The sequence below is a fragment of the Natator depressus genome, chromosome 10, assembly GCF_965152275.1.
Source record: "Natator depressus isolate rNatDep1 chromosome 10, rNatDep2.hap1, whole genome shotgun sequence".
Classification (NCBI taxonomy): Eukaryota; Metazoa; Chordata; order Testudines; family Cheloniidae; genus Natator; species Natator depressus.
Window position 1 is genome coordinate 29864866 of NC_134243.1, and position 24877 is coordinate 29889742.

The 24877-nt window shown below is 47.9% G+C and overlaps 1 protein-coding gene across 1 annotated transcript in view; it reads left to right on the forward strand.

Annotated features, from left to right (window-relative positions):
* The first annotated feature begins 518 nt into the window (after positions 1 to 518).
* PPL (periplakin) overlaps positions 519 to 24877 on the forward strand; it is a 56122-nt gene continuing 31763 nt past the window's right edge. Inside the window, exon 1 of the mRNA XM_074965548.1 lies at positions 519 to 766. Coding sequence (XP_074821649.1) covers positions 705 to 766 — 62 coding nt within the window. The 5' untranslated portion in view covers positions 519 to 704. The remainder of the gene's footprint in view (positions 767 to 24877) is intronic.

Sequence of the window (24877 nt, forward strand, 5' to 3'; positions counted from 1 at the left end):
CTTGCTAAGAACGGCCAGACTGGGTCAGACCAAAGGGCCCTCTAGCCCAGCATCCTGTCTTCCGACAGTGGCCAATGCCAGGTGCCCCAGAGGGAACGAACAGGTAATCATCAAGTGAGCCATCCCCTGTTGCCCATTCCCAGCTCCTGGCAAACAAAGGATATTTTCCCAATTTTTCAGAATTGCCAGGAAACTGAAAAATAATCAGTTACACAGCTCTCATCTCCACTTGGTTTGCGAGGCACATTCTGGGGGCTCGATCTATAGTCATTCCCTGCCTCTGTTAACAACAGGATGGCAACAGACTGGAATGCTTAATTCCTGCTAGTGACTGTAGTAAGCCCTGACCTTCAGCCATACACGCACAGATTTATATCGCTCATCATCACTTTTAGTAACCTCTTTTCTGCTCCAGGCAAAAGCAGACTGGGGAACTGCATGTAGCTCCGCCTGTGTCAGTGACATGTGTGGTAGGTAAGCACCACCTTCTCTGGGAGAGCCCTACCCAGTTTAGTGGGAGAACTCACACCCCTGGAGTAGTGACAGAGCAGGACTGGAGGCAGCTGCAAGTTTCCCTGTTCCTTCCTTTCCAAGAAGTGCACTGTACCTGCAGGATCTAGCAGCAATCTCCTTTAGCCAGCTGGGGAAGGAGCTGGCAGCCAGCATTTTGCACTGAGGCAGCTGCTAGCACCAGGGAAATCACGATGAACTCTCTCTTCAGGAAAAGAAACAAAGGGAAATACAGCCCCACGGTACAGAAGAAGAGGTGAGTACTCTGTGTCCCTTCATACTAGGCTATTGGCATTGCCAGTCACTGCAGCCTATAGAATTCAGGCTCTCCCTGAGCTGGGAAGATGCAGATTATAAAGTGGAAAGGTAACAATTAGCAATTCCTATGTGTTCCTTGGAGAGAGTAGACCCAAGCAGATCTGTAGCCATGCTTCAGAGCAAGAGCCCGGCGAGCAGGTGCTTGCAGGGCATCTGAGAGGTGCAAAGACCACAGACGCACAGCAGAGAGAGCATTACTTTGCATGCAGCTTTTCTGGGGTTGCCCAGTGTGAGGACAGTAGAACTGGCGCTGCTGTTTCCTTTGGCTTCCCTGCTTTTCAAAATTGTGCTTGTTGGGGTTGTCGGCACATTCCAGAATTTAATCTCTCCAGGGCGTGTCTCCCCTTCCTCCCCACAATGCTGCCATGCACCTTATTTATGTCTCCTTGAAAGGGCCAATTCCAAGGCAGAAGAACATGTCTCAATGTGTCCAGGTTGTAACAAATCAACCCACGCTGATTTGATAAACAAGAATTAATGTATTCTGTGCACAGGGAACCGGTGCCAAAAGGAGACGCCCCCTGGGCGCTGTGCCAGCTCTGGCCAGCAGGCAAGGGAAATCCAGAGGCCGGGCGATTAGAACGCTGCACAGTGCTACTGGGGCAAGTGCTGCAAATGTTCGGTGGCCCCCCATGGGGAAGTTTAAAGGGCCCAATCCTGCATGGGGCTGACTGCCCTCAAACACCTATTGATTTCAATAGGAGCTGAAGGTGGTCTGCACTTCACAGGATCAGGCCCTAATTCGTTGGCAGAGAGTCTGGCTAGAAGCATCCATTAGCAATGAACTGTGTCTGTTAGTATGTACTAGAACCCTGTGGTAAACAGGCCCGTGGATGGATTATCCAGTCTCTACAGGGGCAGGCAAATGTACCCTTGGAGAGCAAAGCTCTGTCTAGGGTAGAGAGTCAACCTGTTGCTGACACCCATCGTCAGCCATCCAGCTAGTGGTGGAAACAGTTTATCCATGAGAATAGACGGCACAAAGCACCTGCCACCCCATTACAGAGCAGCTTGCTTGGATTGTATCTGAGGCTCTTTCCTCCATGAGGTCGTCTTAGCTAATCTATCCCCTTCTCAGTCCTTCTTGTTACTTACTCAGCCTTTGTGCCATGATCCCCAGCAGTTACAGAGTTCGTCCCATCCTCTGTGATGATCAGGCCCACTGCTGTGGGGCAAGCCTCTTTGGGAATGTTTTGGGGGGCAACAAGTAAATTACATCTGCCAGGATCCAACCCCGCCTCCACTCTATTATTCCACTCCTTCCCCAGCTAGGATCCCCACCACCTTCTAATATTCCCGGTGTAGGATCCCTGCCTCCCTCCACTCCTCAATCAGCTCCACCCTCTGCTCCCAGCTCCAGGACCTTTTCCCCCAGCATCCCCCTCTTTGCTAATAATGATCTCTCTCTTTTCTCCATACACCCTCCCTCTAATCTGGAGCTCCTCCAGGAGTCAGAGAAACCTATCTCATCTCCCCCACCTCCTGCATCCCTGGACACATTCAGAATTTCCATGCTAGTGGAGGATGACATTCCTGATCACTCCTAACAAACCCCCAGGGAAAACTGAAAAAGAAACTGGACCGATTCCTCTGCAAAATTGACTGGAAACTCTTTTGTTGTGTTGCTGTTCGGAAAAGTGACTGTTCTTGGAATTGTTAAAGGTTCCCCTGACACTCTCCTTTGATAGAACCCTGGTGAGATCCAACAAGCATGTCATCTGTGTGGGTTGGTTTCTTTTTTAAAGGATCAGTTATGGAGAGGCATCTAGGGTGGAGACTTGGAATGGCCCTCTGTGTTTGTGTTATACTCAGTCTCCTTCATTAACTCAAACACACCCACTTCAAAATGAATGGGAAGGAACCAGCTGAAAAACACATGCTTGGCAGCTTGAGTTACACCGTGCTCCCACAGGCCTGGCATGCCACAAGGCCACAGCTAGCCAGGTGCTAAGTTATATTATCCAGATGAAAAAGGAATCAAGACAGAGCCAAGCAAGAGAATGGGGTGCTAGGGGTTAACATTTCCAAAGGGCCGTTTGGGGGGAGTTTACACCAGCAAAAATGAATTGCAGGTGCAAATCACAGTACTTGCATCTCTACTTATCCTGATTTGCCCCCACGGGCAGGTAATTAGAGGTGGAAAGAACCAGATTTGCACCCATAGCTGAACTGGGGGTAGAGAAATGTGTGTGGAAATTGCACTCAGAAAGGAAACCACTATTTTGATAAGAGGTCCTTAAGTGACAGACAGCAGCAGAGATATTAGCTATTGAAGGGGAAGTGATGCAGCTTTGGAACTGCAAATTAAATACAACCTCTCTCTGGTGATTTTATTTTTCTGGATATATTATGCAACCTCAGAGGGGAAGATACTGCTCATGTGTTGTATTGAGTACACCAAGAGCGAGCTTTTGGACAGCAGGGCTAGGCAGAGTGGATCTATAAGGGAGAAGACGACCTGCCTGAGTGGAAGGGACAGGAGATGGACTTAACTGGAGAGGCAGTCCTTCAGAATCCATGGACTTTGACGCCAATTTCGCCTGCATAATGGCTTCAGGATTTTTCCCCATTTTTTATATCTCGGATTATAAACAAGCAATTGTGCTAAAGCTGTAGAAGGCTGAAGGGGAACAGGGTTAAATATAGTTCCACTGTTCCTCCATGCACAATGGAAACGATGCTAAAATTCCCAAGAGCCAAGGCTAGGCTGCTCTGAAGGCTGAATGATTCATTGTAGCAAGGAGAAGGAAACCTGGACTCTCTCCAGCCTCCAAACACAATCTGAGCTTGCAAATTAGAACTAGGGATGGATGGTTTACAGAAGGTTCGGAATTTACAATTGATTCAGCAAAGCAGAGAAGTTTGACTCTTGTGCGGCAGCTTCTCCAAACTAGCCAGACCCCTTGGGTAGGCAAACCTGGCCAGGAAGTCAACAGAGGATAAAGTTGTCTTCTGAGAATCAGTGTTTTTGGTACTCCTAATCAGCCAGGAAGTTGGGGAGAAATAGGCTGTCTTGCTGTATTTTGAGGCTTCCAATATGCTGAGCTAGATCAAAGCAATAAAGTGAAGAGCCAGGAAAATGATTTTTGGGAGAGGGGGAGAGGGTGGAAGCTAAATTAAACTTTTTCAAACTTTTGAAAATTCAGTTCAAGTTGTAGGGGAAGATTCTGATCTGTTCTTATTTTATCCCTGGTTACGTTACACTCCCGTCTCCTGGCTTTCCTTCCCAGCTCACCATTACCCACTCACACTACCTGTCAGCACACTCTGCTTTTTGCCCAAGTTTACGTTTTTATTGTTGAGCTACTTTCCCAGGCCTGCAGCTTGGATCTAACTACTACCCACGGAACTCACCCAGCTCACTTGCTCATTGCTGCCTCACACAGACAGATCTTCCTTCCGTAAAGGAAAAGTAAGGGTTCAGTCTCTCTTCAGCCCATGAGCGAGTTGCAGAGACTACGAGATCCAGAAATGTTTCCCATGAACGAGAAGAAAAGCACTGACCCAGTCAGCACCAATACTGGCCGTTAAAGACAGTATCAATAGCTAGCTATTATCCCACTGCAAGGCCAGTGGGATTGGGTAGGGAATGACAGGGTTTAAGAGGCTCAGGTTTGAACCTAAATCACCCTTTCTTCAGATGGGATGTAATGCAAGGACTCTGGTTTAACTTGAACAGGCACCCCCTTGGTAAAAGTCTCTAGCTGAACATTCATTCCAGGCAGTGCTGCAAAAAGGAAAGCCAACAGGTGCAATCCAATCCAGAGGAGCTCCTAGGTCACGCCAGCCCTCTCTGCCCTGTGGTCAGCAGCCCTTACCTTATTCTCATAGGAGAGTAGCACTCTTTTCCTCTAAAGTGTTACACTTAAATAGGCTCAGCTGCACAGTTAACTGCCTGCTGGGAGTGCCTCCATGAGCCATCTCTGAACCCTGCCTGGGAATTAACCTCCTCCAGCACCGGCTCCTTTTGGCTTGCACTTCCCCCTGGGAACACTAGTGGGGCAGCAGGACTTTGCAGGGGAGCCAAAAATACCTATGCATGTTTGGGGTCAGCTTCCGTGGTCTCTCTCACTGTCAAACAGCATCTCCTCCCAAACTGGGCTTTAAAGACACACACACACACACACACACACACACACTTAGGATTCAGGCAATCCAGAACAAGACAGCCCTCTACACCCATCACGAACGTTACCAGGCACTGAAAACAGAGACATTTGACCCTGCAAACGTGGCCCCTTGAATTAGGGTGACCAGATGTCCCAATTTTATAGGGACAGTCCAGATTTTTGGGTGGTCTTCTTATATAGGCTCCTATTACCTCCACCCCCGTCCTGATTTTTCATATTTGCTCTCTGGTCACCCTACCTTGAGTATTAGGTGTAGGTGTATATAGGGCTTGGTCCTGAGAGCTGCCTCCTGTGGTCTGCTGAGTATCCTCATCTCTACTGGAGGTCAATGGGAGAGGAGGGCCTGGACCCAGGAAGCAGGATGCTGGATCTCCTGCTGGGAATACTATGGCCAGACACACGCAGCAGAGGGAAGGCTGGGCGAGGCTAAACAGCCCTGGCTCTGTGGATGAGGTGCAGGCGTATCATGGCAATTCGCAGGGTTTTAGCACCAGTCTCATGCTGTGGGGGTTTTTTTCCCCTTAAGACCCGCAGCTCTTGGAGTCAAGTGATGACACAGATATCACAGCTTTGATATAATAGTTACTACTGGTATTACAGAAGGGCTTAGGAGTCCTTGTTGGGGCCCAAGGCCCCACTGTAAGTGTCTAGCTTTCATGGGTGTAGAGGAAGACTTGAACCATGGTCAGGAGGCTCAGAAGCCAAATAAAAGGTAGGTCTTGGCTTAGGAAGATCCAGCTGAACTGGGCAGAAGTGCACCGAATGACTAAAGAAGAAACCAGTCTGCCTGCTATACTAAGGAAACGTTGCTGTTTTTGGAAAGAATCTGGGAAGTATGAAGGGAATCACTGTGACATTGAACATTAAACCTGACAGTCAACCAAAATATCTGAAAGCCAGAACTGTGCCATATGTCATCAGGTCAAAGGTTGAAGCAGATTGGTCACAAATGGAGTCCTAGTACCAGTTACCCATAGCCCATGGGCAATTCCTGTCGTTCCAATAGTGAAGAAAGATGGCTTCCTCCGGATTTGAGGTGATTTTAAAGTCACTGTCAACCCAGAGTTGTGTGCAGAGCAATACCCGCTTCCCCGCATCGATGACCTCTTCACAGGCCTGGCTGGGGGACAAAAGTTCAGTAAGATTGATCTGAGTCAAGTGTATTTACAGATGCACATCGATGAAAAGTCCCAAGAGCTGTTTACTATTGTGACGTATAAGGGGCTTTATTGATACTGTCATCTTACCCTTCGGAATAACGACTGCTCCCGCCCTGTTCCAGAGGGCTATGGATCAGATCTTGTGTGGCTTGCCAGGAGTCCAGTGCTATCTGGATGACATCCTGGTCACTGGAAGGAATGAGGAGGATCACCTAAAGAATTTAGAGGCGACCCTTCAAAGACTGGAAGAGTATAGCCCACGAGTCTGCAAAGACAAGTGTGAATTCTTCCAGCCCTCTCTTGAATATTTGGGACACATCATTGATGCTACAGGTCTTCGTAAGGCCCCTGCAAGGCTATTGTGGAGGCTCCCCCTCCTTGAAATGTTAGTCAGCTTCGCTCGTTTCTAGGACTATTAAACTATTATGGAAAGTTCATCTCACAGTTAGCCACACTGCTAAAACCACTTCACGAACTCTTTGGGCAGAACAAGGCCTGGAAGTGGACTGAAGCCTGTGATGTTGCATTTAACAAAGCTAAGGATGCATTGCTAAATTCTGAAGTTCTGATGCACTTTGATCCAGCATTACTCCTACAGTTGGCCTGCGATACCTCCCCAATGGAGTGGGAGCGGTCGTGTCACACATTATGCCTTCGGGAGAAGAGAGACCTATTGCTTTTGCTTCACGCACTCTAAGCAAAGCAGAAACTAACTATGCCCAAATCGAACATGAGGCATTGGGAATCATTTTCAGAATTTGGAAGTTTCATCAGTACCTGTTCGGACAGAAGTTTACTCTTCTTACAGACCATTGACCTCTGACTTCAATTTTTGGACCTCACACAGGCATTCCCCCATTAGCTGCTAGTCGTATGCAACGTTGGGCATTGTTGCTTTCCGTGCACACATATGAAATGAAATATCGGAAATCCACTCTGCATAGCAATGCGGATGGTCTCTCAAGGCTACCTTTGCCAGTCAGATGTCAAGATATTGCCCAAAAGGAAATTTTACTTTGGACAGATAGAGAATACATCCATCACCGCTACTCGGGTAAAGGCGGCAACTCGAGTTGACCCCGTATTGTCCCAAGTTATGGACCTGGTGATGCATGGAACATCTCGACGAACCTCTCCAGTCTCACCCGACCTTGTTACCTACATGTCCAGGAGGACGGAGTTATCGATCCAATCTGGTTGTTTGTTGTGGGGGAAACGTGTCATTATCCCACCGCCACTGAGATCACAGATGTTAGAACAGCTACATTCTGGTCACTGTGGAATAGTGCGCATGAAGAAAATTGCACAAAGCTATTTTTGGTGGCCTGGATTGGACAGTGCTATTAAAGAGAAGGCAAGAGCTTGTATGTCATGTCAAGGTGTGAGGAACGCACCCCAGTGGGCACCCCTACACCCATGGGACTGGCCACTGTCATCGCTCAAACAGGGCCTGTTTCCGACACAGTTCGGACTGCAGAGGATCTCACCTGGCGGCGACATGTAGATCAGCTGCTGCCAGGTCAGACCAGTCCTCAGGACACATCTTCAGTTGAGTTGCCTGACTTCATCGCTTCTGGCGAGACACCGAATCAAGAGTCACCTGTTCCTGACTTTCCCCCTCCATTACTGCCGGCAGCAGAGATACCCCCCTGCCTGGAACGAGCTGATACCACATCCTCACGCATTCGCCTACGAACCCTGAGCCCATTGTCAGGCCTGCGCCCAAGACACTTTTGGGAGCAACACCACCAGAAGTCCGCCGTAATCCACCTAGAGACAGAAGGCCTCCTCAATGGCTGGATCTTTAGCCAGGGCAAACCCATGGTTATGGGGCAAAATAATCCCCGGGGTTTAGCCGGGAACGGAGGCAGTCTACCCTCCTTCTCTAGTTTAGTGTTTTGTTTTATTTAGGGGCTGTTCTTATTCAGGGGGAGGAATATGTTGTGTATTTGGTTGTCATGGTAATAGAACGTTGTTGTTGCTATGGCAACTGAGTTAGATTATTAGGGGATAGTCCAGCCAGTTTTGGCTCATTTTTGGTTTGTTCAGTGTGTGGCAATAAATGGCTGCTTTTAAGGGGTACAGCGCTCTATGTCTCCAGTGTTTTCTTCCTAAAGCTGTTGCCCCCAAGGATATAAAAGAAGCGGTTTGGGCTAATGGTTCATTGTTCCACACATCTCTCTGCACAGCACTTTGCCTGCAGGGTCGGCAGTCGTGCTCCATTCCTAATACACGTTGCAGATAAGATCCGTATAAACGAGGTCTGATTTAGGCCGCCTGTGTGCAATGCTGATGTGATGTGTACACATGAACCATTTGTTGTTCAAAGCAGAGTTTCTCATGGTAGAAAAATGAAGGGAAACCAGAATTGGGCTGTTTATGCTCACTAGGCTAAACCCTGCTCTGCTGCCTGGGTGCAGCCCTATTGAAATCAGTGGCATTGCTTACATGCATGTAACAGAGGACAGACTATAGAGTCCAATCCATTATTCACTGACGTTATTAGAAAGACTCCCATTGACTACACTGGGCATTGGATCAAACGTTTTGCCCACTGGATCTTATCTTTATGAAAGGGCCTGTGTACTGTGTTGGCACACTGGCCTGCAAGGAGAGACCCCTGAATTACACACCACCATCCCCCTTCCACCGCCTTTGCCCTGCACAGCTGAGGCACTATCCTTTGCACTCTATTTTTGAATTTAATTCATTTTACTCTGTGCCATGGTTGATGTGCTGAGACACATATCTGCATGGGACAAGTTGTTGTGGGGGGAGCTGGAAGTTTTGACAAAGAGGGTAGGGAACAGTTGGAGTTTCAGAACTCAGGAAAGCAAGGAATTCACATTGGATTTTGGCCCCTGGGAGGAAGTTGAGGCTTTTGGCATTAGGGAGGGTGGAGGTGATGGGGGAGTTTGAATTCCTCATTCCCCTCCCTGGCAAATCTTGAGAGCAGCTAGCTGCCTGCTGCATCCTATCCCAATACCTGCCACTCAGTGCAACAGTAATGTACTTTAGCTTGATGAGCCTGCTGAACAATACTGGACATTTAAACAGTCACCATTAGGTTTCAGAGTTAACAACTCCCTCACTCCGAACTATTGTTTTGGGCAATCTACAGACTCAGGTAGATGCCAGTGCATTGCTTTACTCATGGAAGGTTACCTTCCCACCCAGAAAGGATGGACACTATTTTGATTAAATGAAACCTTAGATTCTGTTGGTCAATTACCCAAGCTGAAAAACCAAGGGAATTATATGTCCACACAATCACATCAGGCACAGGGCCCTGTCTGTGCAGCATTCTGGAGAACTGGCTCTGAGCAGGTGCTAGACTTTCAAGTGTGTTTACTTGCCTAGAGGAGTGCTACAGTCATTAGCCTGGAATGTGGACCAAACACTGTTTTAGTACATATAGATAACAACTGACAAACACCATCTGCCGTAATTAATCCTCAGAATGCTTCCAAGGTGGGGAAATATCATCATCCTCATGACAGAGAGGGGGAAACCAAGGGAAGACAGGTTGAGTGACTTGCTCAAGGACACAATGGAAGTCACTATGAGAACGAAAAAACAGCATCTAGAAGTTTCTGATTCCCAGGCCTGTGTTAGGCTCTGGGCCCGACTCTCACTAACCATTCAGTTACCCTGGTGTAAGTGTGGAGTAAAACTCTTCTGAGCCCAGTGGAACTACTCTGCCTTTACAGTGGTGGAAATAAGATCAGAACCGAGCCCCATCCCTCTCTTTTAGGCTGCAGGGGTTGGAGTGTTAAATAATAGCACATTCTCTAGCACTAGAGAGCCGCAACCTTCATTTAAATGACACCACCACCTACCTCTTATATAGGGTTTTTCATCAGTGGATCTCAAAGCACTTTAGAAAAGGAGATAGGTATCATTAGCCCCATTTTACATATAGGGAAACTGAGGCACAGAGCGGCGAGGTGGCTTGCTCTAGGTCACCCAGCAGGCCAGTTGCAGACGTAGGAATAGAGCCTCGATTCCAAGTCCAATGTACTAGGCACAAGGCCACTGACTTAGGCTTCTAGGCACGACTAATACAAGTAAGAAACAGCTAAACACAATTTCAAAAAGAAGCCAGTACCCATCTGAGCATTTCCTGCGGATAACAACTAGCCAGACGAGTGATCCACTGGCAACGTAGCACCTTCTGGAGTGCTAACCTCCGTCTTGGCTGACACCGGGGAGTTCTACACTTTTTACTGCTTGAGTTCAAGAGCCAGATTGTGTAGCTGGGGTGGGAAGAGACAGGCTCAGAGGGGCACACACACGTTACGTTTAGATTCTGCTCTCACTTACACTAGTGCAACTCCTTGGCCTTGAGTGCCTGCCCATTGAAGACAACAGAAAAGATCCCAGGAGGCCCTTAGTCCTTCCAATTGACAGAAAAGATCTCGCTCATGGATGTCAAATACTCCCCACTTCATTTTCAACACAATTCAATTCCTTTGACTTAACCCTTTAGAGCCTGACCAGAGAACTAAAGGTGACCGTGCACCACATTTGTTTTGTAAATGTGTGAACAGCCTCCTTGGACTGGGTAAACATCTTCTCTTGCTGAAGAATTCTGCACCCACTGAGGGGGATGGAGCCTCCACGTGAAGGGAAAAGATCGTGGCAGTTCATGAAGTCAGGATCGAGATAAGCTGTCAGCACTACAGATCTTGAGCTCAAGTCTGCACCAACTGACATCCTGTACAAATCCCATTGAAATCAAGGGTCTCTCTCACACCTGTGTAAGTCAGGAGTAATTCCAATGAAATCAGCAGTGTTACACCAGCATCAAACTGGTGTAAGTGAGAGGAGAGTCTGGCCGTGGACTCCAGTGGGGCTTGTGGGGGGCATAAGTCTGTGCAGAATTTAGCCCATTGTACAGAGAGGATTTTATCCGATACAGTGAAGCCTGCTCAGAAACAACATCTGTCAGGCCAGATGGGTTAAATTTGTGGATGTGGGCTGAATCTGATGCATTGATTTCAGTGAGGTTATGCCAGAGAATTCAACCCTGGATGTCTTCGTAGTGAAATCCTTTTGCCTGCTCAGATAATAAAACCATGCAGAGCTGTAGCAACCCCCCAGGTACTGTAGGTACTGAGTCACCAGAAAGGGGCTGATTCTGCTCTCACTTATGCTACGTTTATGCCAGGAGAATTCCATTGACTAGTTCCACTGATAGTGACTCCCAATTTACCCCAACGTGAGAAGAGAATAAGGCCTGATGATATCAGACAAGTGAAGTCAATAGCCCACTGTGTACTGGCTAATAATGATTTGAAGCTGCAGCTTCTACAGTACGGAGGACCCCAAGGAGTTGTAAGTGGTGTAGTGTGAACAGCACACATTGGACTACATGCCCCATAATACCAGGGGCTTCAGCATAGAAGTGGAAATGGTATTGCGGAAGAGGAAGCTAAGGGATAGCCAGCTAAGAAGAGACTTGCTTAAACGAATGGGTGACGGGAACCATAATGAAGAAACTCAAGTGCAAAGGGTGCTATTGGTATTGAACAGATGAGCATTACAGTAACACAGATCCTTATGGTGCTAGTTCTGGCCATGGCCACAATGGCATGGCTCAAGTTTCAGCATTGGACGTAGAGCTGACCTGTTCCAAAAGGGCACCAATACTCCATTTGAAGTTACTGAAAGTGTGGCTAGTTCTGCCTGCCTCCCCAACCTGCAAGGAAGAAGGTCCAGGTACAACCCACCTGGGCTGTGGAGGCAGCTGCATGATGGGAATCTGTCACAAAACAAGAAAGACACCCTGTCACCAGGTCCGCATGTCAAACCTTATCTAATCTAAGTTGCTATCGCTCAGGAGGAGTCACTCCCTTGGCTTTGACGTGCTAATGGGGCAGCGCAATGGAAAGAGCAGGAGCAGCATCAAGTCCAGGGAAGCCACAATTATCTAACCTCCACTTGGTGAGCACAAGATGAACCGGACACCCTGGCTCAGTGCAGCGTGTCCATTCACAGGTGCTGAAAAACTCCACTCTCACAGCAAGACATTTAGCAGCATGCCTGTCTACGGCTAGCGGAAACCCACACAGATCCCGTGTGTCCAAACACCTGAACATTCCTGGTGCGTCATTCCTTCCACTCCTTGGCCGTCATCTCCTTGTCCTTCCCCGCAGGCTCCTAGCTACCTTACTGCATAAACACAACAATAATTATCTATGCATTGGACACCAGCTTCACACCCACACACAGGAGTTTGCTATCGCTTTAGTCCCAGTCATCCACGGGCACATCCCTCCCAAGGAAGAGGCTGCAGTGCTCTGCTAGCTCTTACCTGTTGTATTTTACTTTGTTAACTTTTAGATAGGAACAAGAAAAAGATTTGGTCCATTACTTCCCTTGGAAATATTCCTCCCCTCCCCACCTCATACAAAAGTGGGGCAAGTAAATACCTAAGTGGACTTCCCTTGCCAAACCCTCCCCTCCTGTATTATATCTGCAGTGAGACCCAGAGAGGAGAGATGGTCTTGTGATTAAGACACTGGGCTAGGACTCCAACTTTGCACCAGGCTAGCTGATGTTGGGCAAGTTACTCGATTCCTCAGGGCCTTGCTTTCCCGTGTGTAAAATAGGAACAATAATACTTCCGTTGTCTGTCTTGTCTATTCAGATAGCTCTTTCGGGCAGGGACTGACTCTTCTCATGCACAGCACCCATACAGCCCAAGGTCCCTTGGCCAGGGCCTCGAAGGGTACATCTATATAGTGAGCAACGACAAGTCTCTACAGCCGGGTTGACAGCTTTGGGCTTGCAAGGCTCACTCCGCAGTGCTAAAAGGAGCTGCGTAGAGACTGCGGCTCAGCCTGGAGCTCGGCTCTGAAGCCTGAGAGGTGGGGGGCCTCAGTGCTAGATTTTAATCTCACCAAAGAGGTTTGTTTTTTTCCTTCCACATACTTTAATGGATTACATAACAATGAACAAGATTGAGTTTAGAACTGGATCACCTGGCCCTTTCTCTTCTTGTCATCTCCTAGCTCAAAATGCTTGCACCTCTTAATGGCCAGCATTCTCTTGGACCTGCATTTGGGCTCCACACACTCAAGCCTCAGCACGATCTTCTTTGTGGTCTTGGCCTTACATGCGTAGGAGTTGATGGGATCATAGCGTGGATAGAAACCAAATAAAAAGGCCTTGTAGTAAATGCTACTATTCTGTGCTTCCTGTAGCTAAATACAGAGCCAATAGTATAATTCCACTGAAGTCAATAGAGAGACGGTCACTTATGCTTCAGCTAAATTTGACCTGTACACTCTCAATGGAACTTGCGCTCTTTCACACAGCTTCAGCCTGCGTGATGAAAAGTAGCCATGTGCTGAGATATCTGTCATGTACATCGTTCTTAAGGCTAGTCATTTGCCCATGGCTAAAACTTCCCCTGTTTTTGTGAGCCATCTGTCAAGGGAGGGATTTTCCCCCACTGGGCAGCAGTAGTAATCCTAGCCACTAATAATAACAACAAGAGAAGACGTAGTAACACAGGAGTGATTGTCAACACCCGTCAAAGCTAACACAGGATAATACAGAGCCATTTAAAACTGAATTGCAGTGTCTTCCCACCAAAATCCAGAACCTTTTGATTTTTGGACAAATCCCCTATATAGTCTGATCCAATTCCCAGTGGGAGTCTTTCTATGGATTAGAGCAACCTGCCGCAGCCTGCTCTGATTTCGGTTGGATTGCATTCAGTTGTAGCCCAGAGCTGACATGTGGTCAAAAGCGACCTGTGGGACATCCATGTGAACTTTCCATTATGAGATTTTGAGCAATGAGGAAGCAAAGGGAAACTCAAGAAGAAAATGAAAGCTCCTGAAGGGATTTCCCAGCACCCATCATCAGGTGTGAAGCCAGAGTGCAGGATCATATCAGAGTGTGTGAACATGTGCACATTCCAGAAATACCTGACCTCTGGACTTCAGGCATTTTATCAGTCAAATGACAACACTTTGGTTCAAAATCCTGTGCGATTATACAAAGGAACTAACAGTAGACAGAATTCTTATCAGTTTAGGAGGCAGGCTGAAACTGCTTCATAGACATGCAAAATATTAAGGATTTATTTGATGCAAATGAGCATGTTGCAGATTCAGGCCTTGATCCTGCACATACATAATCTTTTGCATGGGAGCAGTCCCATTAATTTCAAAAGCGCTAGAATCCTTTGTCAGACAAACATGGTGCCCTCTCAAAGTGACAGCCAAGTTATTGGGTGGTAAGGAGATAAAATTAGGAGAAATTCCAATGACCTTTCATGTTGCCAAATGGCAGTAAATGGCACATGAGGTTTAAATCTCGAACTAGGCTGGAAGGCTTGGGGGACTGGTAATGAGATAAGGAGATTTCCTCAGTTCTAATCCAGCCAAGATGCTAGGGATTCAAAATGGTTACCCTACAAGGAGTGGCCGCCTTGTGAAAGGCATCCAATTCATGTCATAAGAACCACAACTTTATTTGGCATTAGTTCGCCTACCTGTTGCCAGTCTTAAGAGAAAAGCCAAAAGCCGAATGAACCATGAAAACCGAACTTCCCTTTCACCTTAAAGCGATCCCTGCCGAACAGGGTTGGGGTGCACTGGTGTGGCCATGGGGGTTAACTTCTTGTTGCTGCTGTCCAGGGTGAATAGAAGACTTCAGTCTCCAGAGCTGAGGAGCAAGATGGCCAAGGAAGGAGAGGGGTTCTGTACAACTATGGGGTCCATCCACTTTCAGTCCCTTGCCAGCTCACAGAGCTGTCCCTTGGGCAGGGCGAATCGGGGAGACCATGCTTTGGGGGGCCCCATGAGCCGGAGTGATTGGCCAGCGCGGTCAGTCCTGGAAGAGACGAATCCGTTACTTCTGCCCCAGGCCCCGCACCCACCGAGGGATGGCCCTGTATCTGGGCAGAATTCCTCCAGGCAGCGTCTGCCAACTCCTGGGACCCGTTCTCAGAAGAGCCAGCCTCCACTTTCTCAAAGGCCATTTTCCAATGAAAAAAAGAACATTTTTCAAACAATGATGACTAGCTCTAAAGGATCCTAATCTCATTAATGCAAAAGACCTACCTGTAGGAACATGATGATTGCCGGGCTGGATCAGACCAGCAGACCACATAGTCCGGTCTGTCTCCAACACTGGTGGCCAGATGCTTCTGAGGAAAATACACAAATAACCTGCCATCAGCAATTTAACAATCTGCCCATAGAACAAGGTTCTTCCTAGCCCCCTCAATAAGTGGGGCAGATGGGCTTAATATCTATTCCAAACTTTATTTCCAGATCATTTGTATTGTAGTGCTGGATGTTCACCCTGGTTACATTTCAATGCCCCAGCTCCCTCGCTCGCCTATATCCTTATGCATCTAGAGTGATTTTATGTCCCCCCGTGCCATTCCATTCAGACAATCAAACCTCCACTTAGGGCTCATCCACAAATTTTCCATCAGAACTCTTTTTACTCCCAGTGGAAAATTGGATCTTTATTACATGAACATTTTCATGGACAGCATACACTTTCCTTAAAATTATTCAACTTTTGGCAGAAAATGGAAAAGCCAAAATTTTTTTTAGTTTTCATCCAAAACTAAATGTTCAGTTTTCAACAAAAACAGAAGGTTCTTTGTTTTTGTCCAATTTTTCCATGGAGTGAACAAACTTTTTCCAATCAGCTCTAGTTTCACTAAACATTTCCTTACATCTTTTGGAACTCTCTAATGAATACTTTACTCAAGTATAGCATATCTAAACTCATCTGGCAGATCACTCCTCCAAGCGGGAGAACCATCTTACTGATGAAGTGTGGAAAGAATATAGGGTAAAGAAGACTGACTTCTCAGGTTCTGTCTTACAACAACAACGATGTGTATCCCAGTGCTGCACCAATCATGTGCTTGTATACATCCATGATGCAGGAACGAACAATCAGTCCACATCTTCTGTTCTGATTCTCTAAAGATAGATAGCTGACTCATGATGAGCAAACAAGATGCAGAGATAAGTCTTCACCTCCTTACAAATCATTCTGTTGTCATGTTTTATTCCTAAGTAAGACTAAGCTATCTGAGAAACAGGTCTAGTGTAAATTATAAACCTAACACTTCTTTACAAACATTTACTTACCTGGGTAGGTTTGTTGATTAAGAGGTTCAGAAATAAGATGAAATTCTTTACACACTAGGCCAAAGGTCAGATCTAAAGTTTAATTAAAATTCAGGTGATTTTCCCCATTCGTTGTCCTGTAACATGTTCTGTTGCAAGTTTGGGGCAGGAAGATTTTAGAGTCAGGGGGTCAACCATAAAACGCACCTTAAAAACAGTGGAAGGTTTTTGTTAGATTTCCCTGAGCCAGATCCTCAACTGGTATAAATCAGAGCATCTCCACTGAAGCTAAGGAGCTGGTCCCTAGTTTAAATTGCAGTTTGCAAATACCCATTGTATTGCTAAGGTGCTTGCTTGAAGGAAGCAGAGAACGGAGTAGCAAATTGCTGCCAACAACACATGGAAACATGTTCTCACCTGCTCTAAACACCAGCTTCACAAAATCTTTCCGGACTTGCCCTCTGCTAGTTACTTCTAACAAAACATCTGTAAGGCTAATAAAAAGTTTACAAATTACCATACAAATTGTCCTCTCATTACACTGACTTCAGTGGCCACCTGCAAGGAGAATTTGCCCCATGTTGGTTCAGCTCCTCCCCAAAGGTCAGTTTCTGTCCCTTGTATCTCAGCTCCTTAATCAAAACTCGTGTATCCTCCTTGGGAGGTCTCGTCTCATTGGCTTGTACTGTAGCTTTCCTCTCCATTATACAGCAGCAGTGTGTGCGTGCATGTTGTCAAGGCACGGCAGTCTCCTTCTGATCCAGACGAGGGATGGATTCCAGACTCAATGAACATAACTTTGCCATTCCCTGCATAGGGAGGTCCTTATTCAGGGCCAGATTGTGCCCTCAAGGCCAGATGGGAAGGCATCCCTCTGTGCCGAGATCTCCCCTCTTCCATGTGAATGGGGAACGAATGGCATCGCAGCACCATGCCTCCCCAAGACCCCAAAAAAAGCTTTCTAGGAGAGGAGTCAGGACTGGGGAGGCTGGGAGTAGGGAATGGGCAGCCCTGCCTTAGAGAAGATGGCCATGGGGGAAGGAGAGGCATGTTGGCCCCTCTATTAGCCCCATGGAGACTGTATTCCCTGATCCACGGAGTTCCCTCCGAATTGGGGACCCCATTAAGATAGAGTCCCAGAGACAGGAACCGTCAAGTGGTATCCATGGGAACTCTATTGGAGCCATGCTGACAGAAAACGGGGGGGTCAATGCCAGGGGCACAGAGCGAGTGAGGTGGTACCAGATCTCTATGGGGATGGCACATATTGGGGGATCAATACAATTTTGAGATGGGCCCTGCAGATCATTCCACTGGGGCGGCAAACCCTGCCCCGAACGGCTCAGTCAGGGACCTGAGCCCTCTCCTGTGGGTTTTGCTGCAGGAGGCAGCTCTCTGGCACTCAACCCTCATAGACAAACTCCCATGGAAGCCAAGAGCTGAGTAACAACCCAGCAAGGGGCACCGTGGTTGGCCCATGTACTGGACGCACTGTTCCATCAGACAAAGGGGAGGCTGTTCTCTAATCGGACTGGACAGCTCAGCTGTGGAGAGGGTTTAGTTTCACTGTTCAAACTCACTCTTAAGTAGGCAGCGTGGAGGAGCCCGGCAGAGTATCTCCAGCCTAAGCCCTCTGTGGCTGCAGCTTCAGAAAATCAGATCAGTGCATCCCTTCTCTGAATTGTTTAGAACAGTCTAACACCAAGCCAAAAGAGCCATGATCTTCTCCTTTACCAAGGGTCCAGCCAATAAACTAACAGCCTCTTCTCCACCTCCCAAAGAGGGGCCCAGAGCCCCCACGGGAAGCAATCCAGCCACCAACTTAATAAAAAAAAATACAAGCCAAGCAAGCAAAGCATGGCACAGTCCCATTGTCGAGGATGATTGCATGCCACATCTGCTTTTCATTAGCATTGCGTCCCTTTGTTGTTCCAGTCGTAGTTATGAAACAAGCCTGAGCATTTCCAGCAGAGAGCAGGCCAGCACCAAGAATCGCTGCAGTTCCCAAAGGCTCTGCGGTCAGAGAGGACTCCTGAGGGCTGCTCTTTGGGAAGCATGGAAAGGTTCCCCCTGCAGGTTTCCTGACATGGCCAAGCCAGAGCATCCTCAGGAGGCTGGTGAATGGTCTGTGACACAAGCCAGAAAGCTTCACTGGCCACCAAGCCTCTCGGACGATCAGGCCAATTCTGCTCAGCATTGTTGCATCACAGGTCTCGCCGGTGGCTTGGAGAGACTATGGAGCTGTGCCCAAGATGGCAGTAGCTGACGGCACTCTTCTTGCCGGGGGGCAGGCCTCCACACTGCCAGGGGAAAGCATGCAAAGGAGTGGCAGCTACCACAGCCTCGGAAAGTTTGCAGGGCATGCTCACCACCACCCCATGTCACTAGCAAGATGCTTGGCAGGCAGGACAGCGATGACTCCCCTAATCCACATGGCCACGCCCCTTCTATTTTATGGCAGCGATTCTCAACTGCCATAAGCCTTGTTCTTTCACTTATGCCTGACCAGAGTGGGTATGAAATCCAGCCGCTCCGCAGTGTGGCATCTTATGTCCATTTTGTAAATTACGATTCCAGGGGCAGTGGAGAATCATGCTCAAGGGACTCAAATGCCAGGAACCTGCCTGTGCAAGTGAAAAGGGCTGTGTATACCTTCTCTGTCTCACCTTGTGTGCCATGCAGGGGCCCACAGGGCCAGATCCTAAACTAGTGCAAATCAGTGTAATTCAATGGGGCTATGCTGAGCTACACCAGCTGAGGATCTGGCTTGTCCTGTTTGGAGTTGCATTAATACACGTTCTGTTGGTGCTCGCCTCCTGTTGCAGGATCTTAGCAGGCCCAGCCAGCCAATAACTCACCATTTCCCTCATTACTGCGGAGGGATTTTCAGCCCCTTTCCCAGGCTGAATGAACTGAATGAACAGAGCATACTGCTCACGGGGCAAGGGGTCATACAGTGGAATTGACTGTAAAGGGAGATGGAGGAGACATTGCTTTAAACCTCTTAGACTCATAACTGGGACTAGTTAGAAAATATAGACATCCGACAGGCAAGATGGTGCAACATACCATTCGACCAAACCACCATGCACTGTAACTCTCGGTACAAGCCTTTCATGATCAAAGCGGAGAATTATAAGATCATAAGATGATCATTTGCTTTTCTCTTCCTCCTAGGATCTCAAAGCACATCTACAGAGAAGTGCTCCATCTCTAAGAGCTAGACATTATTAATTATTATTAACAGCCATCATTAATTAATGAACCCTCAGAAATGCCCCTTTGTGGTTGGGAAGATGTTTTATCCCCATTGCCCAGTTGTAGCCCACAGAGATATGGGACCAGGTTTTGACCTGCTTGCCCATGATGAACAGTAACTTGCTCCCCCAAGGGCCCCAGCAAAGTCTAGTGAGCTGATTCTTCACTCACTCATGCTGGTTTTACACCAGTATCATTCCATTGACTTCACTGGAGTCATTCCTGGTTTTCACTGATGGAGGCAAGTGGAGAATCAGGTCTACTGGGACCCCATGTGGAGTAAGGTGCTATATAGCCAAAGGAAGGAGCCTTAACAGGATCTGGCCCAGGTGATGTGCCTAAAATGTCTCAGAGATTCAGTGGCGGGTCTAGGAGTCCTGGTTCCCAGTGCCCATCTATAACTATGGTCCCGCCCTACCAAATTCACAGCCATGAAAAATGTGGCACAAACTGTGGAATCTGGTCTTTCCCGTGAAGACTGATTTTTTTGTGTACTTTTACCCCATACTATAAAAGTATAACTATATGGTAAAAGTATACAAACGTACACAGTGCTGCCTTCAGAGCTGGGCACCCAGCCCAGCCAGCAGCTGCTGCTCTCCGGCCATCCAGCTCTGGAAGGCAGCACAGAAGTAAGGATGGCAATACTGTGACCCCTCTACAATACCTTTGCAACCCCTTTTTGGGTTGGCACCCCCAGTTTGAGAAATGCTGAGTCTTAAGGGCTTTACGTGATTATATTTTGCCATTTTAAAATACATATTCATGTTTTGTTACAACACCGTGAAATTTAAGAGTTAAATACCTGAAACCATGAAATTCAAGATTTTCAAAATGCTATCACAGTGAAATTTATGAAAATGGACCGTGAATTTGGTAGGGCCCTATCTATAACCCCTAAAATTCTGCCAACATTAGTCCTATAGAGGCATTTAAATCCAACCCCTTGAACTATTACATTAAAAGAGGACATGGGTATTTTTGCCAGGAGTCAATCACAATGAAAGAGCCTACGAGGTCGACGTCTTCAATGGCCTTTCAGTTACCCAGTGCATCCGAACGGAGCTGCTCAGAAATACTGGGGAGTATCTGCAGAGCACATTGCTTTGCATTGCTAGGAACACAGAGCCTCGTAATCCTCCTCTTAATCTAATCAACTCCTTGCACTGAGAGGGCTCCATGGAAATGAAATCATTGGCTATATTGCAAACTGCTTCTAAAACAGACATAATGCAGGGGCTTTCCCTTGCCTGCTAGATGGAGACACACAAACAAACCTGGGCTTGCGATAGAAAACCACGCTCCCCTTAGGCATATCCTATCATCCCTTCCCCAAGCCCTCCCTTGGCTCACTCCTCACTCATAAGTACTTTCCCCACAGCCATGTGGATTTGTGCTATTTTGAGACTCTGTAGAGGCAGTTTCTTCTTGGATATGAACTGCTTGCAGCTGCAGGAAAAAGTCAGCAAGCAGCAGTACTTACCTCTGAGCAGTCAGATGACAACACCAAGCGGATCTGCGGTGACGCTCACCTTTATGTCCAAGGAGGTTTCCGACCAGTAATAACTTCGAGTCGGATGTCTAGGGTCATTTTCAAAAGTGGCTTGGGGCCAGAAATGCAAAGGTATTTAGGTGCCCAGAGATGCTCATAGGTGCCTAGCAGGATTTTCAAAAGCACCTTGGTGCCTAATTCCCTTTGAAATTAATAGAGGTTAGGTGCCCAGGCACTTCTAAATCACTTGTTAGGTGTCTATCTACATAGCCTTAGGCATCTAAATACCTTTGAAAATCTGTCCCCAAGTCTCTTTTGAAAATAGGATTTATGCACTTTTGAGCATGTTGCCCGAAGTCACACCACTCTGTGCTCACAATGGGGTCTATTATTTCCTGTTCATGCATAGTCCATGTTAACATAGTGGGCCAGATTCTGATCTTAGTGACAGTGATGTAAATCCAGAGGAACTCCACTGGGGGGTTAGCACTAATGGAAGTAGCTTAGGCCCTTTATGAGTTCCTAGGATATCACTTCTTTGGACCTTTTCTCTCTCAACATCTTGAATCCCATTTAGTCTGTGGGGCTCATAGAAAAACTTACACAAGGCACCACAGTCCTAGATAATTCTTCACCTCTGAATATTAGAAGAGTTGGGCACACAATTGAGCGTTTCATGTGCACATGCAGCTACTATGATTGCGCACACAAATCATGTCTGCACAATTGCTGTTTGTGCCTGTGATCACCCAGGTTGCCTGAGCAATTGCACCATTTGCCTGCACGTTAGATGCACGACTGGGCATACATTTTGTGCATGCAATTCTTCTGAAAACCTTGTTCTGTCCTTTTAAGAGTGCCCCATTCTAGCCTGGCATTAACAATAGCGTTGAACACATCTGATGTGATTTGAAAGGCACATGGCAAGGTTACTTTCTTCTCTAAAACCCTGTTCATTTGCTGCTGCTCTAAGAGGCCCCGGAGCAATGCTAGGACTTTGTTAATAAAGAGTTGCTAAACAGAGAGACAGTGACAGATGCTGAGACTAAGCTAATAACCAGCACCAGCAATGTGATGACAGACAGAAGCTTCCTGGCTTCCATAAAGGAAAACAGAGGCAAACACTGTGCTTAGAGGGTGAGTGGAAATGCTAGCAGGTGTCTCCACTGCCACAAGAATCCTACTGGCTGGGACAGGATTCCAGGGGGGCACGTGGTAGGTGATGGGTACAGGGGTGAATTTTTCTGATCTTTTGCAAAGGGCACTAACTACGCCTGGCTAGTACGTGCTGCACAGCTCAGCCCTCATGCCAGTCAGCTACGGGGGGGCTGGCCACATCCCAAGATGGCAGAACTCATGTCCTGGATGGCCCATGGTGCAGGAACTGAGAGTTGAGATGCACGTCCCTCCGAAAGCTCTCGACCACTATGGTTAGATCATGTTGCAGCTGAAATCACACAGCTGCAGAGAGAACATCAAGACCACCTCCTGCCCTCCAACCATTGGTGCTACTGGGAGATCTGCCTGCAGACGAAGGGCATGGCATGGCCCTATATCTGTGCAAAGTCTGTGGAGAGTTTTGACCTGATCTATGGAATTGGACAGCTCATGATAAAATCCTCTGCTAAGCTTGGAGTGAATGGGTGTTGCTCAAGCAGACAGCTAAGCTTAGTGCTTTGAGGAGCTTGGATGGATGAGAGTCTGGTTCTGAAGTAGGAGAGGCTTAGTCCATGTTCCACTAAGATACCTTCCTGGTTCATCTTTATCCCAGGCTGCATTTGCCTGAGGCTCTGGTCTTGTCATACTGCATATTCCTGAGCTGAGTCAGGCCTTAATGGGACCCTGCCACAGAAACCCCAGGTGCTGTGAGAAGTGGGGTTATGGGACTGGTGCTCTTCCGGCAGAGCTGGCACTGAGCAGCGTTCCGCTAGGCTGTGTTGTCACTTTATGCTGCTATGGGTGCCCTCCTTTGGATGAAATATGAAACCCTGATCTTGTAATTATTTTACTGAGCAATTAATATATTCAAAGCACTGTATCAACGTTAAGCTTTCCACCACTCTTTAGTCCCATTTTATAGAGGGGAAACTATCTATTGCCAAGAGGTTTAAGTGTCTTGCTTAAGGCCACAAAACAAACTGATTTCAGAGAGAGGATTTGAACTCAGGACTTCCTAGCTACCAGGCCTATACTCGGGCCTGTGGACATTGCTAGTTCTTGTAAAGCTGGCTGGGATTACTCAATATCCCCTGACATTTTGCTCAAGCGTTGCAGCTGGTGTCTTGGCCATGTGCCCACTCAGCTAATTACACCCTGCCTCACTCAGTAATCCTGATGGCTCCGGCTGGATGCCCTGTTCTTCAGTTCCCAACTGATGCTAATGTGCAGCGTTGTGCTGTTGCCTCTTCGGGCCTGAGTGAGGTGGTTTCTGTCTATAATTTATGAAGCATCTCAGGAGCCTTCAGCAAGCCAGGCAATAGCAACAGATGGGGCTTGCTCTACTCATTGCCAGGAAATGAACGGTTACTTTAGAAACCGAAGGTTCACCCCTTGTAAGGGGCAGTTGATCACGCCAGTTTCCCACTTGCAGACTGATAGAACGGACAGAAGATATAGCCAGCCTAAGCCATCACTAAGTCTTCCATACCCAGAGGGGGGAAATTCACTTTCCGGCAGCTGCCACTTTGCACTGGCTACGCAGACGCAACATGTCTATAAAGTGGCCAAAAAGCCTTCCCCGCCCCACTCCCACTAACACGTGCAGCTAGTTCCCTGGCAGGTAGAGGGCCGGTATAGCCAGCTCTATGCCACCCCTCCCCAGACACAGAAGGTGTGACTAGGGTGTTTCACTGCCGGTGTTATTCTTGCCGAGGCTGTAGCCGCCAGGGGTGCAAGTTGGAACTTGTGTCGGAGAGTGAGCCAGCCCCCGGCGCCCTCAGGGTGAGAGAGATGCAGCATCTTCCCTATCGTGGGTTCTGCACCAAATTGAGGCCTAAATGCTGGCTTGCGGCAGGGACTCTGGTTCCACTTGGCAGGTGCTTTGTTCCATCATCACAGGGCTGATCTTAAGAGCCTAGTGGTTTGTGCACCACCAGTTCAAAGTATCAGACAGCTGCAGTGGGTGCGTGGGATCAGATCTCCTGCAGCAGCCGTGGCAGCTCAGTGAAACAAGGGGATGAAGGTTCCCAAGGGCTCTCCTTGTGTCTAGCATCAAAAGGGGCAAACTATCCTCTCGCTTCCACCTCCTCACCGCCAGGGATTGTCAAGCAAGACGAGCCGCTGGGCCCTGAGCCACCATCGCTCTGCAGTGTGCAGCCCCCCACCCTGGCGTATTGCATGGGTGAAAACCACTCCATCAGAATGGCAGCTTTCCACACCTGCTCTGCACAGGCGTAAACGCCTGGGCATGGTTCCCACTGCACTCCGGAGCCAGGCAGTGCCTGGGGTAGAATGCTACCGAGTGGCACGGAAACCACAGCAGTGTATGAAACAGTCAGTGGATGAGCAAACACTGGCAAGAAACAAGGAGCCTTCACTAGATGACCAGGATCACTGCATGGAAAGGCAGATGCACCTCCCTGTGAATTCCAGCTCTGGCCACCGGCCCGAGCACTTCATTATGTTATAAATCACGAGTCAGTTGGGGCCTGATCCTGCTAACTCGCACTCATGCACGCTGTCCCGCTGACGTCAGCCAGGCTTCTCTTGTGGGTGAGTGAGGCTCCTCCAGCTGCACTGCCCTGCAGGGACAAACTGTCCTTCTCTCAAGGAGGGCTCCTTGGGCAAGTGCCCACATGGACAAAGCCGAAGTGGGTGTGCCCATCCCCCTCTGTTTGGTTTAGATAACAAGGCGCTTTCCTTACAGCGTGGATGCCCTTCGCCTAGGAAGCCAGGGTT